Source organism: Staurois parvus, unplaced genomic scaffold (genome assembly GCF_062004578.1).
Source record: "Staurois parvus isolate SC_StPar_1 unplaced genomic scaffold, SC_StPar_1.0 ptg000086l, whole genome shotgun sequence".
Taxonomy (NCBI): domain Eukaryota; kingdom Metazoa; phylum Chordata; class Amphibia; order Anura; family Ranidae; genus Staurois; species Staurois parvus.
Window position 1 is genome coordinate 2,200,581 of NW_028317882.1, and position 24,423 is coordinate 2,225,003.

Below are 24,423 nucleotides of genomic sequence, written 5' to 3' on the forward strand. Positions count from 1 at the left end.
TTGGCCCCATGACTATCAATGTATCCTTACCAGCGACATAGGTATAAATTACAATGAGCAATACACAGAGATGTGCTAAAAAGACCTTGCATTCCTGAAATCTATCCAGAAAATTTTCATATTTAAAAGTAAACGTTTCATTTGAAAAGACTAATGGAAACCTAAATCATACAGCTACAATAAATTTAAACTAAGATTTTCTTATATATTAAAAAAGAAAAAAAAGAGACCCAACAAGTTAGTATCACTTACCTCGGCTGTTTTTTGGGTGGAGGGGGTGGGGGCTGATTGGAGCCTTCAGCTTCACCATTTACTTTTGAAAGTTCTACAGGACAGGAAGCAGATTTACTCATGCCTTTTTGACCCTTCAGGTCATGCAAGGTCTCACGTTCATCATTATTAACAGCACTGGCTGCAACAAGCTGTGCACTGCTTAAAGCACTTGTCCTTGACTGTAGCATACCAGTTGATGTCTCCTCCTCCTCTTCCTCATCAATCCTGCACTGTTGGCTCCATGTTGTCGGGAGGTACCTTTGCCTGCGTTCTCCACTCACTAAGCACCTGTCATTCATCTCCAAAGATTCCTTTTTATGAGAAACAGAAGATAAGATCCCAGGCATGTGTGTTGGGGAGGACCCTCTGGGAAAATTAAGTTCATCAGGTTTGTTGGATTTGGATGGTACAGTGAAGCTGGTGCTGACCTGGTATTTCTGAGATAAGGAAGAGTGGTATTTTCTGGTCTCGTCAGATTTTGCCTGGCTTCTTTCACCCCAAACAAATGTAGGTGACAGACTCAGGTTCTCGACAGATGATGGACTACTGCATGCCCATTCAACTCCAACCGCAGAGTCTGGACTGCTCAAATAGATTGTTCGGTTGTCTTCTTCTGTGTGGGCAGCCATGACCGTTATCCTGGCAGCCACATGTGTCACCGACTCTTGAAGCACTCGGTCATTGCTTACTAAGCGCTGATCCTTGTTGGCATGCTCCTCTTGTTTGTAACCAGTTTTCTCTGTCTGTCCTACAATTTTTGTTACAGCTTTATCTGAAACAGCTTTTCTTTTAGTGCTCTCAGCATATATTGGTTCATTGTCTTTGTCATCTGCAGGTACTGTAGGTGAGTGAAACTCAGAAGTCTGGGAATCAGCAAATGTTGGTGATGTAAGGGGACTGATGCATGACAGTGTCTCTGGCTGCTTGTCTGACTCAGATTGCAATGATACTTTCATTCTGCTAAAATACGTGCTCTTACTAGATCCCAGATCTGAGGTATGGTAGTTTCTGCCATCGTTCCCAGGCCTTGTTTGGTTGCACAATCCTGCAGCAACTCTGACAGAAGTTTCACAAGCTGCATTGCCTCTGGAAATAATTCCATTTGTTGATGGCCTGTCCATTCCACAACTGTAACCACTGGCAGTTTTTGAAGAAAGCATAGCCGATTCTTCTTGAAAGCACTTCAGTTTTCCAATATTTCCATTACTGCTTTCTCTCGAAATCTGGGCGAGTTCCTGTTGAGAAGGTGGTGCCTTTTCCTTCAGAAATACAGCTTTATCAACTTGACCACCAAAGTGGCTCACGTATGTCAAATTGTGCACAGCATTTATTTCTATCTTTTTATCAGGACTTGTCAGTCCATTGAAAACATATTTTGATGGATCACTGGGAGAACCATAATTGTGGTTAAAAGGCTTGCCAAAGTTATCCAAAATAACTTTTGAGATATCCCCCGATTTCAAAATTGAATTGCCTGTTGAAGACACTTTCCAACTCACCTAGGGTAAAAAAAAAAAAAAAAAAAAAGCACACATCAATACATATTTTTGATATATGATACTGAATAATATGTCAAAATTTGTGAATTTATGTAACAGGTATTAATATTTAAAATTTCACAGATTTAATATTTTTATTTCATGAGCCTAATGTTTTTGCCTTTATCTACCCTCTTCCGTAACATGTGCATTAAACATGATTATCAATTTAGTAAAATTTGCCATTCACTATTAACCATCTAGTCTATTTGTCCTATTCTGTCAAAATCCCCAAAATAAATTTCAGATTTTAGGATAATGAGCAGAACCATGCAAATTATTCCTTTTTGACTCCGTGACCAACTGTACATTAAAGAACCGGTAATTACTGTACAGAGCCTAATATTATAAAGACATTTATTCATAATTGCATACAGCAGTTTACGTCTTTTTGGCCTTCATCAGTGCAGTGTATAAAAACAATGGCTTCTATAGAGTAGGGCTTGGGACCCAATGAAACTTTATAGCAACACAGGTTATACTGAGAAGGGATAAAATAAACCAATAAGCCTGAAGTGTGTTTTGGGATATGTGATTGAATGAAGCATGAATACCTTCTGCTTTAAGAAGGCTTTACTGTGCTACGTACTGGTTCAGTGAAGACTTTTGATTCCTTTTATTTCTTCACACTATACAGGCAGTTTCCGAGTTACGAACATTCGAGTTATGAATGACGTGTACTTATGAACGGAGGGAGAAACAAGAAGTGAGAGGAAATATATCCCTGGGAAGGGAAATTCACTCCTGTAAGAATTGCCATGGGGAAAAGGTATCGCCACTGAAGGTTTATCACCAATCTTCGTTTCCAGGACAACCCAAAATTTTCAAAAATCCAATTGTCACAGGGACAGAAAGTGAGGTAAAATCTTCTAAACGGGCACAGACAGCAACATAAACATCACAGTGATGTTAACCCTTCCCTATGCTAACCAAATAACTTATTTTTATTTTTTTTTTTTTTTTTTAGGAGATACACTTAAAAAAAAAAATGTACCTGTTCCACCTTACATACAAATTCAACTTAAGAACAAACCTATTGACCCTATTGCGTTCGTAACCCGGAGACTGCTGGCAACCTTCATGGTAACACTTTCTCAATATAGTCAATGTAGCTCATATACATTCATATGGATTCAAGCACACAGCAAGGATCATTAACATTATTCACCAATTCTAGTGGACACCACTATGTGCAGTTACAAGATAAAGAAACATGAGAAGTAAAATGCCAAGGGCACCCTCCTCCATCACATGAATGTATACCTGAGTTAGAGTCTCTGTGCTGTTCATTTGGGCCCACTCCTCTGCAGTATCTGAAGTAATCATAGTAGGTTTTACTGCTATGGTGGGTTTTGAATAAAGAGCAGCAGTTATAATGTCATCATCTTGGTTGTTGTTCTCCGACTTGGTCCTAATTCCATTAAGACTTGGCAAGGCTGGCAAATTGCTGGTCTTTCCATCTGAGGATGCCTGAGGCTTTCGATGGTCACTTTTTGGATGAAAGCAGTTCTTGCATGATCCAGGTTTCCAGATGTGTTCCACAAACTCGTTGCACACAGACATTTTCAGGCCCTGATCGATCAGTGCGACGGATCCGCGCATACTAAGGCCAGGATTACTTGTCTCATCTTGTGCACAGCAATGATCAGGAAATATAAAGGCTTTGTCACGAGCCTAAAAGAAAACAAAATCAGTTTTTATTCACATCTACATAACTTTTGCCATAGGTGTTAATTGTGCAACTAATGTGCTAACTGACATCTGAACTCCAGAAACACATCTAAATACACAGATGAAATACATAGAAGGGAGCCGTTTTACCTGACAAAGGATTTGTATTTCTATTGATACAATTCTGAGATTTACACAGCATAACCCTGCCTGGCAGGCAACTGGAAAGCAGCCCACTGGTGAGCTCATCTTTCTTACTATGCTCCCTCCTCCTATACGTATGTCCCTTGTTAGCACATGAGTATTGCAACACAGCTGAGTGAAAGAAAAACCTACAAAAGGCTGATACCATTATCAAATTAATATAGAACTCTACTTCTGTTTTAAAAAAACATTTATTAATGTACGCATGTATATAGAGATGCCCTAATGTGCATACTTTAGATCTGCCTGGAGCTCAGCTTCAAACAAGGTACTAAGTAAAAAGTGCAATACCCTCTGCAAGCAAAAGGAATCTACTCTACTGGAGGCAGACCAGTAGAGAACTCGTAAACACTCTTAGCCCTGGTTCACATTGGTTCCACTTGTCATGCGATTTGAAACGCTCAAATCGCATGACAAGTCACACCCTATTTTTGGCAATGAGACTGTTCAAATAGACTCCAACTGCAGTGCCGCACCGATTTGAGAAAAAGGTTTCTGCGCTATTTTTAGGGATTTCAGGTGCAACTTGCATAGACATCTGCGCATGAAGTCATCCAAATCACACATGAAGTCACACGATTTCAAAGTTGGATCTAGTGTGAACCAGGGCTAAGTTGTTAAAGCACATTTATTTTTATTTTATTTATTTATTTCAGGCACTTATAGAGCGCTGTGAATTTACGCAGCGCTTTACACATATATATTGTACATTCACGTCAGTCCCTAACCCTCAAGGGGTGTACAATCTAAGGTCCCTAACTTACATTCATACACATATTAGGGCCAATTTAGACAGGATCCAATTAAACTACCAGCATGTCTTTGGAGTGTGGGAGGAAACTGGAGCATCGGGAGGAAACTGGAGCATCTGGAGGAAACCCACGCAGGCACAGGGAGAACATGCAAACTCCAGGCAGGTGGTGCCATGGCTGGGATTCGAACCAACGACCCTAGTACTGTCAGGTGGAAGTGCTGACCATTTAACCACTGTGCTGCCCAATGTTTGTAGCGATGGTACTCTAATGGTAAGAGTCAAGAGTTCTAACTAACCCTGCCTTGGCCATTACCACAGTATTTGGCTGTAAATTAAAAACTTTTTTTTAAGTTCCAATCACTAATAAAATGAATCATTTCCAATTTGGGAGTGAGAGCTTTATTACATTCTTTAGCCTAGCAGAAACAATGCCATAATGACTGTGGCCAACAGATGGGATAAAACCAGTAATGTGACCACTAAAAGAATGGAAGTGCAAAAAAAAAAAAAACTTAGACACATGTATCTATATATTAAAATGCTAATAAAATAGGAAATATAATCAATACTATTAACAGAAAGTAGCAAAGTCTCACAATTTAATGTATTATTACTACACTTTATACAATTTTTTTTTTTTTTTTACGACTTTTGACTAAAAACTTTCCATATTTCTACATGTAGACATTACAGGACATTAGCTTTACAGGCTTCAACACTGTGGTCTACTGGAGACCTTCAGTCTTTATGTGGCTTGGAGAGAAAACATCTTTTCTTCATCAAAACCACTAAAATGCTCAAACTCACACTTTTGCCTCCTAATAACCCACTGGTGTGACCTTCAAGGGAAATAAAAAGTTCAGGTCTGGAAATCTTTTAATGCCATGAAATGATTAGAGTGATTCATTGAGTACTTAGCTGAAAGGTAGAGGAAGCCCGACCCTGTATCTTATGAATCACCGTTACTTTATGATGCGTCATGCAACAGATATGTAATTCAGCTTTAGGCAAGTTTAAATCAAACATGAACCCACCCCAAGATCACGTCTATTCTGCACAAAACAAGGATTCTGATACTGAATAAGATATCAGCCCCTGTTAAGCCAGCAACACCCTTGTGCTCAGTGTCACAGTGCTTTGTCAAAACAATTAGGTCCTGGTCTCCTTTTTTTATATTACTTTTGTCAGTTTAATGACAATTAGAAGCAACACCTTGAACATTACCATATCAAGAAGTGAGCAGCTGCTTAGCCTTGATGATTCAATACTTCAAACAAGTAAATCCTACACAAATTAGTCTTTTTTACAACTCATTTTAAGCTAACTGCTACACTACTGAACATAATATTTTATCACTATGCACCAACAACTGCTATTTTATTTGTAATAATTGTTTTTGCTTTTTTTTTTTGCAACTCAGTACTGCTGATCTCCTTCAGCTTTTTATTATACCCCTTCTTGTCTACATGCATGCACTCGACTGTTGGCTGCAAAGCATCTGTCAAGATGGATTTCCTGAATATGGCTTTTTTTTTTTTAAACAGTATTTCAAGAGAGGAATATATGCTATGTTTCAAACCATCAAGGCTAGATACTTGTTAAACCCCCATTTCAGAAGTGTGACAGCATTCAGGAGGAAGAAACCCAGTCTTCTCAGTGAGCCTTAATAATTGCAATACCACTCCAAAATAAAATAAATAGAATTAACCCCTTATAGCATATGTTCCACCTTCACCCTTGAAGATGTAACTGTTACTAAATTATAAATATGCCACTTAAACAAATGTCACCCCACTATATGAAAAATATATAAATAATAAAATCCCCCAAAAAATTATTGAAGTCCAAAAAGATGAATTAAAGTCCAGAAAAAAATATAAACCTCACAAGTTTCTTTCAAAAACGTCAAAAAGGTGATTATCACAATTGTCCAAATATCAGAGCCTCCCAAAGGCTTTCACGACCAGTGTCACCTCAAAAAGAAAGAAATCATACATAGTGCATTAACTTTATTAAATAAATTCTTCATAAAACAATGTGGGAATTCACTGCACTGTGTAACAAACACATGACCCCTCTTAAGTGAAAAGTAAATGGGTGTGTAAAACGTGTTAGTGAACCACTCACGGTGCCAAAAACAAGTGTCAAACCAGTGTACACTTCTAATTAAAGTAAGGAGTGAATACCCTTACCGAAAACATATTAATCTCGCCTTAATGCCATCAAGATATACTGCAATATTAAGATAGCCCTCCTGGAGAGATCTTTAGGATGCCACACTCCCTTGATGTCACCTGGGTTAAATCAGCATAAACATGCCATATTCCTCCTCAAAGCATGTTTCACCGAAATGCCAATATATGAAGAGTAAATAGTGTAAAATTGCCAAAACACCATAAAATATACTTTATTATTAAGCTCACATTATGACAGCCTTTAAAATCGCCATAAAAATCCACAATCCAAACCTCTCTGCCGTCCAGAGGACATCCACACGTTTGGTGTGATTCTTGCCACTTTCCAAAATGGCTGCTATTCCACTTCCGGTTCCCGTGTGCGTCTGACGTCACTTTCCTTGACGCATTTCGTCAGCATAAGGGATCATCTCTAGGGATACGCTGTTATCCTATTGGTTACGATCATCCAAATCACTTGGTTCCCAGGAACGAATATTGGTGTCATTCTTGCCATCACGCATTGGGCTACTTCCAAACCAGGCGCTTAAGACTAACCTAGAGATAGGTGATCCACGGCCAACGGTGAGTGCACATCCATGTGGGGCACCGATTGAGCACAGAGGAACACCTGTAATTTTTTGCACGAAGTTCACCAATTAGTATTCAACACTTGGGCACTTTATTTTTCCGTATTGGGACTGAATGTTACAATTACTCACTTTGTATATGTGAAGCCTTATTACTCATGTATTGTCAAATTTAATGAACTTAATTTATGCTCAGTCCACATGGTATTTTGTTTGTTTTTGTGTTATTGGTTCACAAATTAGGACTGCAGCGTATATTAATCAAAGTTGCATGAATATCTATTCCTAGGCCCACCAGCATTAAATGTTATTTATAGCAATAGTAAGTCTGAATGAGGGATTATGGCAAATGTGTAGCTGCTCTAAACTGAATGTCAAAAAGGGTAATCATTCCGGGCCCGCACACACACTCAATGTTCGATGCCCTCAAAAGATGAAACTTGTATTTAAAACTGAAATCTAGGTTTTACAAAAGGTGGTAGAGAACTTCTTACAAACTTTTTCTTTGGCTTTTTTGTGTCCTACAATCCCGACTGTGGATGTACCACTTGCTACTTTTCAAAAGAGTAAAAGCTAGCGAATGCTTAACGGTCCACTCTAATCAAGGCTGTTTTCCTTTAAGAGTGTGGTATATTATAATGGTGCACGATTACCATGGACTACTACCACCATCTTCTGGGAAATCAACAACATAAAAGCAGACTAGTGAAAATAACTAGGGCTAGAGAGTTCCCAGTGCATGGATAGCAAAATCTCTACAAATGACAGCGGGCAACTAACAGGAGGATTGTGCTGCTACCATTATATGCCAATAACATGCCTGCTAGATCTTAGACCTTGTTCACATACCGGCATTGCAGTGTGCTTTATCGTACGTCCGATGGCATGTATACCGGTATACAGTTCAGATATCAGTGGCTACATGTAGTATGCTCTGATCAAGTGCTCCCAGTTTTGAGCAGAATTTACATAATGTGCAATGGTAGGCGTTCTCCGATAACACCTTATCATTGCACTTTGAAAACCATGAGTCCTTTTGACCTGGGCTTTTCAGTTCAGATGTTGACTTGCTAATGAGTTCTACACCCAACCCCCAAACTTACAAAAACCAGCAGCACTTTTTACCCCACCTACCTAGAACAGCAGAAACATGCTGATAGGATTATCATTCACTAGGGTCATGTGTCACAAACTATTACACCTTCAGACAACTGCTGATGAATTGCATGATCCATCCTTATGTGACAACTTTAAAACAAATAAATCAACAAATAAATCACGTAAAGATAACCCATATCAGCTGCCTTTACCTAGTGTTGTGGAGCACTCTAAAATCCACCCGGCATTTGTTTTAAAGGATAAGTTCACCTTTTGGACAAAAATAATAAAAACACATTTTTTTTTACCTGCAAAAAATGTGAGTTTTATTATTTTTGTTCAAAGGAGCCTGGAAAGAATTGCACCAGCAATCAATAGAATAGATTTGCTATGGGAACATGTTACATGTTCCACCCTAAAAACAGGTGGAACATGGACCATTTTCCAAAGGTGAACTTACCCTTTAACCCCCTTCTGTTTGAATCCAAGCTGCAGGTCATAGAAAATAAAAAGGAACACAAGAGTTACAGAATGAAACCAAAAGCAAAAATGTACATATGGCTAAAGGAATGTAGTACTACATCCTATAACTTGCAGGCAGGCAATACAGGATGATTGTCATCAAAAAATATATGGACTTGCTTCAATCAGTTACTCCCAAAGTAAGCTACTCATTCCAATTATATCTAAATAATTGTGGACATTACAGGACGCTAAAAGGTACTGAAAGCATCTCAATACAAAACGTTTTCTTTACGCTTTAACCACCTAAGGCCTCGTGCACACTGGACATTTGTTAACACTGTTAGGGGCGTCAGGCATATTTTTTTCCTGCCTCTAAATGCCCCTGCATGTCAACCTACAGTTGCAAGAAAAAGTATGTGAACCCCTTGGGATTATGTGGAGTTTTGCATGAATTGGGCATAAAATGTGCTCTGAACGTCATCTAAGTCACAACAATAGAAGAACACAGTCTGCTGAACATAATACTACACAAAGATTAGATGTTGCCATGGTTTAATTGCACATAACATGTAAACATTCACAGTGCAGGGAGGAAAAAGTATGTGAACCTTTGGACTTAATAACTGGTTGACCCTCTTTTGGAAGCAATAACCTCAACCAAACGTTTCCTGTAGTTGCAGATCAGACCTGCACAACGATCTGGAGTAATTTTGGACCACTCCCCTTCACAAAACAGTTTCAGTGTAGCAATATTCTTGGGATGTCTGGTGTGAATCGCTCTCTTAAGGTCATGCCACAGCATTTCAATCGGGCTGAGGTCAGGACTCTGACTGGGCCACTCCAGAAGGCGTATTCTGTGCTGTTGCAGCCATTGTTTTGTTGAATTACTTGTATGCTTTGGGTCATTTTCCTGTTGCATCACCCATCCTCTGCAGAGCTTCAGCTGGTGGACAGATGGTCGTACGTTTTCCTGCAAAATGTCTTGATAAACTCTTGAATTCATTTTCCCATCAATGACAACAATCCGTCCAGGCCCTGAGGCAGCAAAGCAGCCCCAAACCATGATGCTCCCTCCGCCATGTTTTACAGTGGGGATGAGGTTTTGATGTTGGTGTGCTGTGCCTTTTTTTCTCCACACATAGTGTTGTGTGTTCTGCCCAAACAACTCAATCTTGGTTTCATCTGTCCACAGTATATTTTGCCAGTAGTGCTGTGGAACATCCAGGTGCTCTTTTGCAAACTTCAAACGTGCTGCAATATTCTTTTTGGACAGCAATGGCTTCCTCCGTGGTGTCCTCCCATGTACTCCATTCTTGTTTAATGTTTTCCTTATTGTAGATGTGTCAACAAAAATGTTAGCATGTGCCAGAGATTTCTGTAGGTCTTTAGCTGACACTCTGGGATTCTTCTTTACCTCATGCAGCATTCTGTGCTGTGCTCTTGCAGTCATTTTTACAGGACGACCACGACTAGGGAGAGTAGCACCAGTGCTAAACTTTGTCCATTTGTAGACAGTCTGTCTTACCGTTGACACATGAACATCAAGGCTTTTGGAGATACTTTTGTAACCCTTTCCAGCTTCATGCAAGTCAACAATTCTTGATCATAGGTCTTCTGAGAGCTCTTTTCTGCGAGGCATGGTTCACATCAGACAGTGCTTCTTAAAACCAGTAAACCCAAAACAGGTGTGTGTTTTTTAAGGGCAGGACAGCTGTCAGCAACACATCCAATATCATCACACTGATTGCAGTCAAGGTTGGCTCACTCCTGGCTCCAATTAGCTCTGGGAGAAGACATTAAGCTAGGGCCTCACATACTTTTTCCTCCCTGCACTGTGAATGTTTACATGTTATGTGCAATTAAACCATGCCAACATCTAATGTTTGTGTAGTATTATATTCAGCAGACTGTGTTCTTCTATTGTTGTGACGTAGATGACGTTCAGAGCACATTTTATGCCCAATTCATGCAAAACTCCACGTAATCCCAAGGGGTTCACATACTTTTTCTTGCAACTGTATGTGTCCATACACACCCACGCACACAGGTATTTGGAGGCAGACAAAAGAAAACAAAACAAACACTGCCAGAGCATCCAAATTTTCAGCCAAAATGCTGCTGCCAGCAGGAAAGGAGTCTAGGAGAGCCAAATGTCCAGTGTGCATGCAGCCAAAAAAACCCCAAAAAACAAAAACAAAAAAAAACCCCACACACCACGCCTTAGAGCCCACTCTCTAAGGCTATATATCACAATACATACACACAGTAAAAACAAAGTTGCAAATATCTCATCTTTCAGGGCTCATTCACACTAGCGGTTGGGGGGTGTGTGGTTGAGCCACGCTTCTATTGCCCCTAAACATGCGTATGCATGCTGTGGCTATAAGAGAGAAAAAAAAAAAAGGGAGGGGGGGATGGGGGGGGGGGAAGCGCCCACTAAGTGCAGTATTAAAAGCAGACTTTAATCTCAAATGGTTAACAACACTCACAGGATGGGATTAAACCGGATCATTCAGAGGCTCTGCCGCTTGCCCTTCTTTTGAAGGATCTGCAAGTGTTCTCTCGGCTGCTGATAGATGGAGTCAGGCTGGGACGCTGAATGACAACCTGGAAGTCTCCTGTGTCAGCTTGGAGTGCACACATGGATACTGCACTTAGTAGCCGCTTTCCTTTTTTTTCCCTCATCCTTTTCCTTACAGTGCTGACTTAGTCTGGGAACTTCTGCTATGCCCGTAGTGCCCCATGGACTTTTTACTGATGAACTTTCAGAGTCTTTGGTGTAGAACTTTACATGAACCCTTTCTGTGTACCACTATTTATTCTCTATGCCGTGGCTGTGATACTTTGCTCTACTGCCCTGGCATTAATTATACTCCCTGCTGCTTTTGTTGGGAGACCCATTCAAGTGAATGGGGCCTCCCTCCAAGCACATGCAATGCACACGATTGTGGCTCACTAGTGCGGGGATCAATGGCTTAAAGCGGGCAGTGAGGAGCCATTACAAGGCCATCTGAAGCTAGTGTGAACAAGCCTGATCACACAACATGTGTGATCATTTGATGTAACAAGTACATTTATCTATAATGTTGGTAAAGTATAGCAACAGTGGTGAGAGACTCAATGAGCGACTCAACGCATTTCATTTAAGTGCCAGATTCTAATTTGTAACATGAGGTGCATTGCTTTAACCAGGTAGATTTATTGTGATATATAAAATCCAGGGGAAACTGGGCTCTATGGTATGTGTTTTTTTTTTTTTAAAGCTGAACTCCAGGAAAACATACATTTCTCCCTTGCAGTGGGACTATGCCTGCACTGCAAGGGTTGACACTTCATTTTGGTATGCAGAACTTGATAAAGCAATTATATTTACCCAATCCTCTGCACTGCTGCACCAGTCCTCAAAAGCTCTTCACCTCCATGGTCTGGTGGTCTAAGGTCCTCTGACATCAACACTGATGCAGGAGCCATATGCCTGCATTGGACATGAGGATGATGAAGGAGAGTCCACTGCTGGGAACAGTGCCGTCTACTGGGGAAGCTGAGGACCAGATAAGTAAAAGTGCTTTTCCCTCCCCTAGACAGAAACTATCACTTAATGCACCGGTGTTAAACTGGTGGCCCTCCAGCTGTTGCCAAAATACAAGTCCCATGAGACATTGCAAGATTAGCAGTTACAAGCATGATTCCCAAAGGCAGATGGGACTTGTAGTTTTGCAACAGCTGGAGGGCCGCCAGTTTGACACCCCTGATATGACGCTTACAGCGCAAGGACACCTCCACAACAATGGGTTGTTTTTAGGTTTTCTTTGAGTTGGGCTTTAGTTGGCTTTGTACAAATAAAGCGTAAAAAAACAAAAACAAAACTTTTTGAACCAAATATTATGTATGGAGATCTTTGGGGTACTTTTAGAAAGTTCTAGAATGTCCATACCAATGCTTTTTTATGTGCACAACCTTGTTTACATGCACACACTATAAAAAATAAGGTGGTCTGGTCCTTAACAAACTGAAAAGCTTTGTCAGTGACAGTAGGTACATTGAAAAAAATTCACTGAACAGCAGTTACTATTCAGCTTTTCATTGTGAAGCCAAAGAAGAGGACAATTCATGAGTTTTACTCAATCCCATGTCGCCTAAACCAGGCTGCCATGTAATTCATGTACTGTGCTTTTCTTTTCATGAACAGCTTGCTGTAAAAAGCATTGCTGAGAGTCCAATAAACTTAATAGCTGTTGTTCTACTATGAGCGGAGACGTCTGCTAAGCAACACATGACCGCTGAAACTACCTGGTTAAGGGAGTTATTTGCTGTGTAATGCTTGGTGTGCCACATGTAGCTCATTCTTTACTGCACAAGAACACCCACGGTTTACTAAGGCTACTTTCACGCATTGGTGTTTGTGCCGTGGTTTTACACTGCTTGCAGTGCACCTTTTTAAATATGTGACTCAAAAACTGCACCAAAAACGTGTGTTTTTTTAATGCATTTTTGCCATGTTTTTCATTGATTTCAATGGGGATGTGCGTTTTGGGTGGTGTTTTTTTAACGCATCAAAAATGGAGCAAGCAGGATTTTGAAAAACACTCCGGATCAGTGTGAAGAGTTCCATAGGAATACATGGTTAAACGATCCAATTTCTCCATCCACACAAACAAGGTGGATGGGGGAATCTGCTCCACTGGGCCTTGTATTCTGACAACAGGACTCTCCCACTGTCAGAGTCCCATTCAACAGAAAGTTGATCTAAAAATTGACTTCTGTCAAACAGGGATGGCACACATGGACTGAAATTTGGCCAGTCTCTGCTGAACCAATCTAATTTATTTAATCTATGGCCAGCATAACAAATGTATCTACAGGATTGTAATTTGACAGCTGGTAATGGCAACTGTCAGAATACCCAAACAATGCTTGCATCTGATTTCTCTAACAATTTTCCACCCGACTCCTTGAATTTATTTTCACTTTCAATAGGTTTTTATTGAAGGATACATAGCATAATACAAATATATAAAAGTAAGCAACATATGGAAGAATTGCAGAGCGCATCTCTAAATCAGTGGAGACGAAAAAAATAGAAAATCAATGAGTATGGCAAGTTGCTGCATACTGGATTTAGGCAAGCAAGAGATTGATCGATTTTCTTCCCCATGGTGGAAGGAAAGAAAATTGCTTTATTCCCCCATCAACATAGTCAGTGTGGAAGGAAATGAAATGAAATCCGCTCAATGTATGGCCAGCTTAACACTTATAATTTGGGACTTTGCTGCCTCAGAAGATGATGCAGAAATGGACACAGCAGGCCCTCCTATAATTAACCGTTAATCACTAATAAAATCAATAGTCTGCCAATGCAACGTCAAGAGCAACACTGGCTGTGTTCTAAACAATGCAGATGTTTCAAAGACATAAATTTTACTTTTAAGGTATGGAAAAACTACATGTTGGGCGAACAGTGGAGAAATTGGCAGGGCAGGTTGTATAAATGTGGCAAATCAATGCAGGACATAATGCTATCATTACTTGTACACGGCCAGAAACAGTATCCATAGACATAGGATAACATCACCTGATCTAGCTGGGGGGGTGGTACAGAGTGACTTTATAGAATGGAAGGGGCACCTTTTACATGATCTCAGCTGAAAGGTTTGGGCCAGGGTGTGACATTCATACAAAGCGGACCTTGAATGAATGGCAATTTTCACCTTTGGCTAAGTTCAGGTGGCAAATGCTCTAGCCTCTGGTCGTGTGACAAGCATCGAAGGAAAAAAAATATATGATGCAGTTTGTTTTGTAGTATTAGAACTGGGAAACAAGGACAGAAAATTGTCACCTTATAACAGGAAGTGCCTGAACAATGACTTTTATGGCAGGATCATCAAGTATAATTTAATGACAGCTGCAGATTCAGAGAAAATATATATTAATGTGGTAACGTTTATATGAGATTTTAGCTTGTGAGATTATATATGGAGAGTTTGTGTCCTGCAAGACAGTAGTAGGTTTTAAATTCTGAGAATGTTGTGTTTTGTGACAGGTGTATCCTGGTTTCCATTTTCCCATTCCTTATTGTTGGTAATTGAAATGAGTCATGGTGTAGGCAGCATGATTTTTTAGGGTAGTGACTCAGTATAAGTGAACAAGCAATAATATGGCCTGGCAAGTAACATAGGGACCTATTGTAAATGCCATTTGAATGCATGCATGAGTTTACATTTAAATAACCCCTAAGCCTCCAGTTAAAAATGTGAGGTTACTATGTTAAACCTAGTAAACACAAACAGAAAATTGTATGAAAAATACTGCTTTCAAAGTGATTGTATGCTAATCTGATCATTAGTACACAGATTTCGTCTGTAACTGACTGAAGGGACAAGCATGAAAATTTTTCTTGTATGATACCAGATCGTATGACTTTCGTTTAAGCAGTACAGTTTTCGCCCAAAAAATACAATACAAATACATTACATCATTTCTAATTTTTTTCTGTCGTACAAGAATTTTCATAACTTTAGTAACCTTTTCGCTTTCGATGACACTAGCATGCACAAAATTAAAAAAACAGACAACCATTTGTCCAATATTCTCTTCATGTATATGGAGCTTTAGGACTGAAAAAAAAAAAAAAAAAACCCTAAATGTAGATTGCAGTAGATAAGATATCACAATGCAATCTGCTTCACATATTGTATGATGTGACAAATGGGCTCATTTCAAACCGAAACGGAAATTTGGGGCTACTGTGGCATGTCAGATCTGGAAATAGTTACAGGTGCAAGTCATTCAGATGGAATTTAGTTCAGTTATTTTAGTTTCTCAATATAGATTGGTTGTAACTTGTACAATACAGATATATATATATATATATATATATATATATATATACACACACACATACACACACACACATACATACATACACACACACTATATTGCCAAAAGTATAGGGACAAACTCTCCTGCGCTCTAAGACCCAAAGGAGGTGGATAGATGGAACCAGAACTTGAAAAAATTGGACCACCTTTGCATATGGATTTGTGCAGCTCCAAAACAAGGCTGGGGAAGCCCGACCAATACTGTGAAGCAAACACAAAAAAAGAAGAAGCGCACCAACCTTGCACGTTACCTCAGTAAACCAATTTGATTGAATACAAAAAAATATACTCACAAACATAGAAGTATTTCAAGCATGTCAGTTCTCAAAGAAACTATGAAACGGAAAGACCTGCGTGAGTCCCATCATAGGGTTGGACACTCAGGGATCAGCTGACGCGTTTCGCAGGATGTTCCTTCTTCATCAGAGCTTGACTAGACAATGAGTGTTTTCTTCCATATATACTCTCTATAATTAGAACCGGACCCTCCCTACTGGGATGGGCCATCTGCGCTATCAGCTTAGCTGGTGTTGTCATTTTATTCTGTTGACACCTTGGCCCCTCCTCCCATCCGAAGATGACCCATCCCAGTAGGGAGGGTCCGGTTCAAATTATAGAGAGTATATTTTTTTGTATTCAATAAAATTGGTTTACTGAGGTAATGTGCAAGGTTGGTGCGCTTCTTCCTTTTTTGCCTCAAAAGTATAGGGACACCCGCCTTTACACGCACTTGAACTTTAATGGCATCCCAGTCTTAGTCCGTAGGATTCAATATTGAGTTGGCCCACCCTTTGCAGCTATAACAGCTTCACCTCTGGGAAGGCTGTCCACAAGGTTTAGGAGTGTCTATGGGAATGTTTGACCATTCTTCCAGAAGAGCATTTGTGAGGCCAGGCACTGATGTTGGACAAGAAGGCCTGGCTCGCAGTCTCCGCTCCAATTCATCCCAAAGGTGTTCTATTGGGTTGAGGTCGGGACTCTGTGCAGGCCAATCAAGCTCCTCCACCCCAAACTCACTCATCCATGTCTTTATGGACCTTGCTTTGTATGCAGTCCTGTTGGAACAGGCAGGGGCAATCCCCAAACTGCTCTCAAGTCCAGTGGCGGCATGCTTTACACCACTGCATTCGACGCTTTGCACTTGGTGATGTAAGGCTTGGATGTAGCTGCTCGGCCATGGAAACCCATTCCATGAAGCTCTCAGTGCAGTGCTGTTGTTCTAATATGAAGGCAACACGAGTCTTTAGCTATTGACTCTGCAGACAGTTGGTGACTTCTGCGCACTGTGCTCTTCAGCATGCGCTGACCCCGCTCTGTCATTTTACATGTCCTACCACTTCATGGCTGAGTTGCTGTTGTTCCCAGTTCCTTCCATTTTGTTACAATACCACTAACAGTTGACCGTGGAATATTTAGTAGTAAGGAAATTTCACAGATGGACTTATTGCACAGGTGGCAACCTATCACGGTACCATGCTTGAATTCACTGAGCTCCTGAGAGCATCCCATTCTTTCACAAATGTTTGTAGAAGTAGTCTGCATGCCTAGGTGCTTGATTTTATATACTTGTGGTCATGGAGGTCATTGGAACACCTGAATCCAATGATTTAGAGAGGTGTCCCAATACTTTTGGCAATATAGTGTGTGTGTGTGTGTGTGTGTGTGTGTGTGTGTGTGTGTGTATGTATATATACACACACACATACATACACACACACACACACACACACACACACACATAAATACATACACACACTCGCTTCTTTATTTGGTAACAAATTGCCAATAACTCAATGCATTTAGGCATCTAGACATGAAGACGACTTGGTGAAGCATCAGAATGAGGAGGAAAGGGGATTTAAGTGACTCTGAACATGGCATGGTTGTTGGTACCAGGCAGGGTGGTCTTGAGTATTTCAAAACTGCTGATCTACTGGGATATTCACTCACAACCACATCTAGGGTTTACAGAGAATGGTCTGTTAAGAGAAAATATCCTGTCAGCGGCAGTTGTGTGGACAAAAATGCCTTGTCAATGTCAGTGGTCAGAGAAGAATGGGCAGACTGGTTCGAGAGGATAGAAAGGCAACAGTAACTCAAATAACCACTCATTACAACCAAGGTATGCAGAATACCATCTCTGAACGCACAACATGTCAAACCTTGAAGCAGATGGGTTACAGCAGTAGAAGACCACACTAGGAGCCACTCCTGTCAGCTAACAGGAAACAGAGGCTACAATTCACATAGGCTCACCAAAATGGGACATCACAAGATCGGAAACACATTGCCTGGTCTTGATTTCAGCTGCGACATTCAGATGGTAGGGTCAGAATTTGTCGTAAACAACATGAAAGCATGGATTCATCCTGCCTTGTATGAACGGTTCAGGCTGGTGGTGGTGTAATGGTGTGGGGGATATTTTCTTGGCACACTTTGGGTCCCTTACTACCAATTGAGCATTGTTTAAACATCACTGCCTACCTGAGTATTGTTGCTGATCACGTCCATCCCTTTGTGATTACTGTGTACTAATCTTCTGAAGGCTACTCCCAGCAGGATAATGCCCCATGTCAAAAAGCTCAAATCATCTCAAACCGGTTTCTTGAACATGACAATGAGTTCACTGTACTCCAATGGCCACCACAGTCCCCAGATCTCAATCCAAGAGCACCTTTGGGATGTGGTGGAATGGGAGATTAGCATCATGGATGTGCAGCCAACAATTCTGCAGCAACTGCATGATGCTATCATATCAATATGGACCAAAATCTCTGAGGAATGTTTACAATACCTTGTTGAATCTATGTCACAAAGAATTAAGGCAGTTCTGAAGGTAAAAGGGGGTCCATCCCGGAACAAGCAAGGTGTACATAATAAAGTGGCCAGATCTTGATTTCTCTGTTGACCTTCCTTTCAATCACTGCTGTCAAGTGTGACAAGTTGCTCCTCCATGGCTTAAATGTGGTCTATCTATATTGAATGATCCATGTTTTTTCTTTTTCCACTGACCCCTTTTTAAGGAATGTACTGGAAACCTCCTTGTGAGCATACGAAGATAACGCTACCAGAATTCTACAAGTCCCACAGATTTGAAGAGGCCACCACACAATAGCTGGCTCAGTTCACAAAGTGTAAGGGTTCATGTACACTGCAGCTGCTAAACTGATGTTCAGGAGCTTTTGAGTGTTTTTTTCAGCAGCCCCTGAACTCTCCTTTATGTTTTCCTATGTGTCCATGTACAAATAGTAGTTCACAGGCAGTTGAGTTTACAGTGTTTTTCTTGAACGCACAAAAATGGGGTTCAGGAATAGATGTTACCGGCGTTTCAGACACCAAACGCTTGTAAACGCAGTCAACCGCGTTTACAAGCGTTTGCGTTTAGACGCGTTTTTTGACAGGTTCATATAAAGATGCTGTCCAGAGCCTTTCTTCTTATTCAAAAATGCATGCAAAGCATTTTCCACGTATTCAAATGGACCTGGCACACTAGTGCAGTCAGTTCCAGGTTTCGTGTGAAGAAAAAAAAAAAAATGGTAGAACGTGCTGCATTATGCTCATGATGGGATCCATAGTGAATACAACCAGAAAAGACAGGTAATCTCAACATATACTGCTCTCTCTGCTTCTGCTCTCTCTATTTCTCTCAAAATGTCTGAAATGGTTATTTACTATTTTTAAGTGCATTCTGGGCATTTGGGAGGGTCTCCTGAGGTTATCTTTTAAGAACGCTTCTAAACACAAACGTGACTAAACGCGGTATGAAAACGTGGCTAAACTGCCATTTTTTTAACCTACGTTTTCCAGCAGTCAGTTTCCAGTGGTCAGAAGAGTTTTCCACGTATAAAGCGGCTAAGCATGGTATGCAAAAGCTGCTAAACTGCCGTTTTTTTAAACTACGTTTTCCAGCAGTTAGTTTCCAGCGGACAGAAGAGTTTTCCAAACGCCCCGTGTTCATGAGCCCTTACACACTAAGGATCCATATTATTTTCTGTTACGACTGTATTTTGTAAATCTCATTTGACTCACTGGATAACAATAACTGTCATTTTCGTGAAAATAATCATCCTTCTTTTAGCTTAGTGAAGGCAGCTAAATGCATCATATTATCCAAAATAACCTTGGCTAAGAGAATGTGATTTACTAGCAGGACAAATATGCGAACAGATCGCTCATAATTTAGAGCAACCTGTAAACATAGGCCGTTTATTTCAGAAACTGGCTCGCTGGGAAAACAAGCCAGGAATTCCTGTGAAGCTCTATGTGCAGAGCCTGATCGGCTCACATTCCTGCATCCCTTCATGCACAGATACCACTGCCTTTGTTCTAAACTGCTGGGGAGATTCCCATTCTGGTGGGATCTTACATTCCACACCAGAAATAGGTCAAGGCACAATTTTGAAGCACAGCACAAGCAGGCTGGCTGATAATTAACATGTTCGTTGATTTAAATTAGTGGAAACCGGACTTAGGGCTTGTTCACACCATAGTCCTTGTATTACATGCACATGATAGGATGCCTTTTTAAGTTGCGTCGTCTTGCATACTATAATGATGCGCTGAAGAACGTCCCACCGTTGCAGTACAATAGGAAATAGGACTTGTCCTTGCCCAGGGACAGCCCTTAGTCCAGTACTGCTGGTGTGAAGAAGCCTTGAAACTCTTCAGAGCAGAAAAATGGTTCTTCTCTGACTGCAGCTTAATCAGTAGACAAAGATATGAGACAGACACTGGGCAAAGGACAGTTAAGTCATTTGAGAGAAAGATTTTCTACATCCTATGATAGATACCCATGGGCAGTTGTTACCCCACATTGGATAACTGGCTTTATTATAACATAGTACAACTGTATCAAATTAAAGACAAAACTTTTGTTTCCATTTTGGATAGAGTGCCTTTGTTCACACTTGTGTGGACCGTGTGGCCCTCGTTTGCACAGGCAAGGCAACTCATTATTTTGAATGGGATGCTGTGCCTGCGTCTTCTGCAAAAAAACAAAAAACTTTTTAAAACATTTCGCATGCACCTTTTTAAAAATGTGGCTGTAGGGAAATCGCATGGTTCTTTTTAACCATGACATTTCCCTGTGGTTCCTGCACCCAAAAATGCACTGTGGTGAGATGCATGGAGGTGTCATCCAGAATGTCTCATAAGAACAGCGCGGGTATGGGAAAAAGTGCAATTCCTGCACCTGTAACCAGCCTGCACAGTGTGAACTAGGGCTTAGGCTGCATTTACAAGACCACAGACGTGGGGATAGTTTACCACATTCAAAGGCTGCTAAATGTGGCCTCTGGATGGCCACATGGATGGGGATAGTTTACCACATTCAAAGGCTGCTAAACGTGGCCTCTGGATGGCAGCATGGATGGGGATAGTTTGCAGTGTTCAAAGGCTGCTAAACGTGGCCTCTGGATGGCTGCATGGATGGGGATAGTTTGCCGTGTTTAAAGGCTGCTAAACGTGGCCTCTGGATGGCTGCATGGATGGGGATAGTTTACCACATTCAAAGGCTGCTAAACGTGGCCTCTGGATGGCTGCATGGATGGGGATAGTTTGCCACATTCAAAGGCTGCTAAACGTGGCCTCTGGATGGCAGCATGGATGGGGATAGTTTGTGGCATTCATAGGCTGCTAAATGTGGCCTCTGGATGGCTGCATGGATGGGGATAGTTTACCACATTCAAAGGCTGCTAAACGTGGCCTCTGGATGGCAGCATGGATGGGGATAGTTTGCCGTGTTCAAAGGCTGCTAAACATGGCCTCTGGATGGCTGCATGGATGGGGATAGTTTACCACATTCAAAGGCTGCTAAACGTGGCCTCTGGATGGCTGCATGGATGGGGATAGTTTACCACATTCAAAGGCTGCTAAACGTGGCCTCTGGATGGCAGCATGGATGGGGATAGTTTGCCGCATTCATAGGCTGCTAAACATGGCCTCTGGATGGCCGCATGGATGGGGATAGTTTGCCGCATTCATAGGCTGCTAAACATGGCCTCTGGATGGCCGCATGGATGGGGATAGTTTGCCACATTCAAATCTGCTAAACATGGCCTCTGGATGGCCGCATGGATGGGGATAGTTTGCCACATTCAAATCTGCTAAACATGGCCTCTGGATGGCCGCATGGCTGGGGATAGTTTGCCACATTCAAATCTGCTAAACATGGCCTCTGGATGGCCGCATGGCTGGGGATAGTTTGCCACATTCAAATCTGCTAAACATGGCCTCTGGATGGTCACATGGATGGGGATAGTTTGCCACATTCAAATCTTCAAATAGCAGCCGGTTTGCGTGTGGTCAAAACTCGGCAGAAATGCTGACCGTTGATCCACACTGGCCACATCCAGGATTGGTCAGAAGCTCTATTTGCATGAAACTGTTCAGGTGAGAAGTTACATGCAAACAGCAGTGGAGCTGGCCATTGATCTGTACAGAGTACAAATCGGATGGCTACTGCTGTTCACACACAGTGTAATTCTCGCTGGCATCCACCCATGTGCAGCCGAGTGAATGTTGCCTTATACCCTCTTTTTTGCCATCTGTGTCCCATTGGGGAGATTCCCCATCACTTCCTGTCCCATAGCCAAAGCAGGATGTAACAGCAAATCCCTGCAAAAAGTGAGGGACTAGTGTCCCTATTGGAAGATTTCCCATCTATTCCTGTTCTAGTGACAACCCAAAATGTTGGATTTCCCTTCGGTGGGTGAATGAGGGCGAATTTCCCTCATGTGGGCAAAGGCACCGATATAAAACTGACAGGCGGACAACTTTATCCAAACTTAAAAATTACGTTTTGTCTTCAGCTATCCTGAGCTCCATTGATCTCTATGCAATCGAGTGTACACGTTTAAAGGTTACTAGTAGAGACCAAAACATTCTTAGGCAACCAAACACCTAGCACTTGATTTGGCATATAGAGCATACCTAAATATCCCTCGAATCACCCATTGCACCTAAAGTTGTACTAAATGCATTCTCTGCATTCAGATAAAACCTTTTGTGCCACAGGATCCCCCTCCCCCAAGATACTTACCTGAGCCCGATCAGGATCAAGCACTGTGCACAAGAGCAGTGCCTCTCGCCACTCTCTTCCCCCTCAAAAGGACACAGAGGCAGAAGCAGGAGCCAAAGTCTGTGAGGAGAGAGTGGGGCTGAGCCGCACTGTGTGCGGCAATCGACACACACAGCCTAGCTCGGGATTCAGGAATGCCAGCAGGGGACCTGAGAAGAGAAGGATCAAGGCTGCTCTGTGCAAAACCACTGCACAGAGTAGTTAAGTATAACATATCTATTATTACAAAAATCCTTTACAATCACTAACTACCACCTATTTCAAGGGTAGGCAACCTCAACACTCATCATTTTGGAACTACAAGTCCCACAAAGCATTGCAAGACTGACTTCCTCAATTGGATACAGGTAGTACAAATACCCAAAACAGAAGGAAACGTCTCACATATAACTCACCAATTCTTAAAGTAAATCTGGAGCCAAAATGATTCTGTTTTCTAAAAACCACAGAAATCTTAAAACCCCCTGCAGGTTATTACTGCTGTCTGGTCCTGCTGGAAAGTTTCACCTTCTCTATTTGACCTGAAGACCACTGTCTTCAGGTCAAATAGAGAGTTATAGGCATTCCAAAATTAGATTGTTGTCCCCAGATCAGGAATAGAAAGGAAATCTTCCAATGGGGACACCTGTTCAGGTGACAGCTGTCTAGGGCTCATCATACACCTAACAAGCTGACTGTAAAATCTTTGCACAATCAGCTTTAGATTTTCCAAAACTTTGGATTATGAGGACCGACCTAACGTATCCGATCAACCTGTGTTCAATCAGGCAGGCTCTCCCAACAAAACTATAGTGCAAGAGCAAAAGGAGAATGTGCAATCAGAATGTAATGTGTGTGTGTGGTGAGCTTGAGGCTTCTTTCACACTGATCCCTAGCAAACAGGGGCGGACTGACCATCTGGAAACTCAGGCATTGCCCGAGGGCCGGGGGTCAGTAGGGGGCCCCATGAGATGCCCCTGGTACCTTTTTCAAAGGCTTTTTTGAGTTTGGGAAGGACACAGGGGCCCCATGATCCGCTATTGCCCAGGGGCCCCATGAGTTGTCAGTCCGCCTCTGCTAGCAAAAATGCACATGCGTCTTTACCATGTATTTTTTTTTTTTTAATAGGACAAGGGACTCAAAAATGCAATGAAGGTGTGCTTTTGATGCATTTTTCATTCATTTCAATGGGGAGGTGTGTTTTTTTTCTTATCGCACCAAAAATGCAGCAAGTAAGATTTGAAAAAAAACAAAAAAAACCCGCAGTGGATCAGTGTAGAAAATTCCACATGGTCACAGGCTTCTCTTCCCGCAAAAACAGTGTGAAAGCAGCTTCATGCTGGCCTTAGGGCTAGTTCACACCAGATGCAGTTCAGTGCACTTTTTTTCTGCATTAAAAATGCATGCACAGTGTATTCCAATGGCCCTAGTTCACACCAGTGCAGTCAGTTCCAGTCAGTTTCCAGTGCAGAAAAAAAAAAAAAAAGAAAAAAAAAAAAAAAAGTAGAACATGCTGTGTTTTTTTTCTGCACAGAACCATACTGGAGCATGGCAAGCTGAATCAAAACTGTACCAGAATGGAGTGTGGTGTAAACTGTAAGCAAAAACGTATCCGAAATGCATCCTGAGTGCGTTTTTGTTGTGTGAACTGGCCCTTACGCAGTTAGAAAGGAGTTTGATACACCCGATCGGTTCAACGTTCGAAATGTTAGTGGGCGAAT

At 41.4% G+C, this 24,423-nt stretch overlaps 1 protein-coding gene across 1 annotated transcript in view; it reads right to left on the minus strand.

Annotated features, from left to right (window-relative positions):
* PRAG1 (PEAK1 related, kinase-activating pseudokinase 1) overlaps positions 1–24,423 on the minus strand; it is a 64,289-nt gene that overhangs the window by 26,409 nt on the left and 13,457 nt on the right. The window contains exons 2-3 of the mRNA XM_089669981.1: positions 3,075–3,485; positions 253–1,772 (exon numbers count right to left, since the gene is read on the minus strand). Of these exons, the coding sequence (XP_089526107.1) occupies positions 253–1,772; positions 3,075–3,413 (1,859 nt within the window). The 5' untranslated portion in view covers positions 3,414–3,485. The remainder of the gene's footprint in view (positions 1–252; positions 1,773–3,074; positions 3,486–24,423) is intronic.